Source organism: Branchiostoma floridae, chromosome 13 (genome assembly GCF_000003815.2).
Source record: "Branchiostoma floridae strain S238N-H82 chromosome 13, Bfl_VNyyK, whole genome shotgun sequence".
Lineage (NCBI taxonomy): Eukaryota > Metazoa > Chordata > Leptocardii > Amphioxiformes > Branchiostomatidae > Branchiostoma > Branchiostoma floridae.
Window position 1 is genome coordinate 19,198,661 of NC_049991.1, and position 3,450 is coordinate 19,202,110.

Below are 3,450 nucleotides of genomic sequence, written 5' to 3' on the forward strand. Positions count from 1 at the left end.
TTTTCTATCATGGTATTAGACTGCAGTCTATGGTGTTACCACGAAATTAAAACTGCCGCAAAAAGTTCTTTTCCCCGCTAACGCGAAATTAAATCCACGCGAACTTAAATGCATTTACAGTAACATGACTACTCTCATCTTAATGCGGTCTCAAAATCTTAACTTATTAAGGTTGACATATCTTTTCAAATCACCTGCGTGAGAAAATTCTGGTAACATTTAGAAAACTAAATACATGTATAGGCTTTTCTTTCATGCGTGGCCCTTTTTCTGTAATCCATGAAAAAATAATGCATCATGTATCTAAATTTTGTATCTAAGATACAAAATACAAAAATGTAGCATTGGATCTAATGTTAAATTTTTGTATTTTGTATCTTTCTATGAACTTTGCCCTACTTAGCACAGAACTTGAGTCATCAGTGTAACATTTCAGCTTTTTTTCAGCACACACCCTCCAACCTCTGACCCATGACCTACTGCTTTGTTCTGTTCAGCTACCTGAACTATGACCTTAACCTTTAACCCCTGACCTTGTGCATCTCCTTGAGACAGTCGTTGCCCTTCTTCAACCCTTCCATGACCTTCATCTCGATGCTCGCAAACTCAATGTCATCAGCCTGTGAGGAAAATAGTGAGAATTGTACATATCAATTATTCACCAAAATAAGCATATAAGTTGTGAGTACACATTCAAGTAACAAGGAACAAAACTTAGCTTCTATGTTTCAATATCAAAGATTGAGGTTAAGACCATTCTGAGCTTGTCCAATCTGGAACACTTTTTTTGGTCACAAAATTAGCAAAAATACATTATATCAATATCAGACCACATTGATATGTCATGCCTGTTATTTTTTAATATTTTTTTCAGTATGCAAGTACAGTCAAACCTGTCTAAAGCGGCCACTCAGGGGACTGGTCAAAATTGGCCACTATAGAGAGGTGGCCGCTATAGAGAAAATGCTGATTAATTGACCACAAGCAAAAATACACATGGTTTTACTAACAATTGATCTTTATCCACATAATCAAGGAGCTTTTATGTGTAGCACTGTGCATGTACTGCAATGATTGTACACAATGTAATGATTTGGCCCAAATACAGCTAAATACAGCAGAATGCTCCAACACGATGGCACATATTGGCAGTGTCAGTCGTACCATTTTCTCGACTTGGTCGATCTGGTTGTCTGTTTTCTGCAGCATGTTCTCCTGATACCTCTTCTTTTTCAGCAACAGTTTTGCTTTTCTGTGGGTCAAAGAAAGTTGCAGTCAGCGCACAGATATAATGTATAATCGCAGAACAGTTCAGCTCCTCAGGTTTCAATTAGTTGGTAACTGGGAGACCCTGGTTCAATCCTGGGCAGGACATGTTCTAATGGTATATCATCACCGTATATGTATTCTCAACAGGGTTCTCCCCAGAGAGTGGAATAAGGGAGGCCCTCCACTATAGTCTATACTCTCAGCCAGCTCCACTATACTATTTTCAAATCTAGTGTGTTTCTTCCCTATTTTCTTTGTTAGTTTTACAAGAATTAATGACAATTCACAGATTTTTGTGCCAAGTGGCATCACTTTTCCAGTCAGCATTGTCTGCAAAAACTTGTGAATGAGCAATGATCAAAACAATAGTCGTTTTGCCACTTCACAACAAAGGAATCACAACAGTACATTATACTTGTAGTATTTGACACCCTCTGTCATTGCAAAATGAACCCATTTTCATGAAAGCGCAGCGCGTTGGAGCGGGTTATTTTTGCCAGCCCCTCCACTATACTAAAAAATTCTGGGGAGAACCCTGCTCAACCATCAGTGAGTACAGGATATGCGCACGAGAGCTCCCACTTCCCCGGATTTTTATAAAATGGCACTATGGTTTGGGAAGGTGTTTCAATATCGGGATTGATCATATCGGCTACTAGTAGTTGGCTGGTAGTGAGCTCTTATTGTAGCCAATTGTGTTGGGACGGCACAGAGAGCAACAATTTGACCCGGCTAGCAAGAAAAATGGCACAATGAACAAAACCTGGATCTGGTCTTAGGGGGTGCCTCACAACTCCAAAGGGCTACGATATGATATAACAAGCGAATGGGCCCTCCAGAGTCATCAGTGAGTTAATGTACAAATTGTCTTAATCAGTTAATGTTGAAGTTTGAACTAAGTTTTACTTCTTGCCATCTTGGGATTCACTTTTATCCGTAGTGCAATCTATATCTGTTGTATATAAAAATAGGGTATTTGGGGATCGTTAAGTCAATGGAAGGTACTAGCAGTTTCACATCATAATACTTTGAAAATGTTGATAATTGAAACCCACGTCGTTGACCTGAAATCTCTATAATAGTTGATACCCATTATTTTATAAGAATGGATCTAGGTTGACCCACGGATTAAGGTAAACTAGCATTAAGCATTAAGTGAATACTTACTCCTTCTTGCCATCCTTGAGAAGCCTCTTGGCCACTTCCCTCTCCCTGTCCAGGTTGGCCTGGATTTTCTTCTGGTATTGTCTCAGTTTGTCTCGCTGTTGCTTCAATTGCTAGTGAAAAATTCAAGACAGTTTATTATTACACATAGAACTAAAACAATGGTGTAATTCTGATCTTGAAACGTACTATATGTGGGAAGAGAGCAAAATCTGGAACAGTCTACCAGAATAGGTGATACGTAAACACCTTCATAGCAATACAAGATATGACAAACATATGGACTCGCAGCCTGTAACGTTACTGTAGTCTAGTCGACCACAACACTGAACCCACAAATGACAATAACGGCGATCAACTGAGATCGGCCTAAACTTAAGCCAGAAACTCCTAACGTTACTTGACCTGTAACTATAGCTCTATTCTACTCTAAAAAGATGGAAAAAGTTCAGCTTCAAGACGGTAGAATTTAAGGGGGAGGGGGGCACACCCAGAATCACACCTACCAAGATCGCCTTGTCTTGCTCCGTAATTCTCGACTCTTCTTTCTTCTTCTTGCTAAATAGAGAACCCATAATAAATATCTATGGCTGTCACCTCTTCATAAGCTATAAAACGTCTCTGTTACGGTAAAATCGTCTGCAAATGCCGGAACATTTCGCTGTCAAAACGGAGGCGATGCTATCTTGGATTCTTGACCCGGTAAATGCGGAAGTGCAACGTGCGCTTTTGATAGATTCCGGTAGGAGGCACTCGTGTGCTGTGTAGTAGGCGGTCTCCAAGCAGATGGTGGGTTGGAAGATTGTAACGTTTTCTTGCTGCTGGGCTGATTTGACGATTCGTCATCCCAACATTGAGTGTCTTTCAAAAAACGCCAAAACCTCTCACTGCATTTACTTACATCATGTAAAGCAATTGCCATCACATGAAAGCACACAGCCCTTGTTTGAAGCAATTATAAACTTCACTTGTGCATGGCCATCTTACATGTAGGTAGACCTCCAAGAGATCACCTTT

The 3,450-nt window shown here is 39.9% G+C and overlaps 1 protein-coding gene across 1 annotated transcript in view; it reads right to left on the bottom strand.

Annotated features, from left to right (window-relative positions):
• The window catches only part of LOC118428924 (charged multivesicular body protein 6-B-like), a gene marked incomplete at its 3' end in the record, with an annotated part of 5,981 nt that extends 2,816 nt beyond the window's left edge, over positions 1-3,165 (bottom strand). Inside the window, 4 exon segments of the mRNA XM_035839217.1 lie at positions 534-620; positions 1,165-1,252; positions 2,437-2,546; positions 2,940-3,165. Coding sequence (XP_035695110.1) covers positions 534-620; positions 1,165-1,252; positions 2,437-2,546; positions 2,940-3,008 — 354 coding nt within the window. The 5' untranslated portion in view covers positions 3,009-3,165.
• Positions 3,166-3,450: the final 285 nt, after the last annotated feature.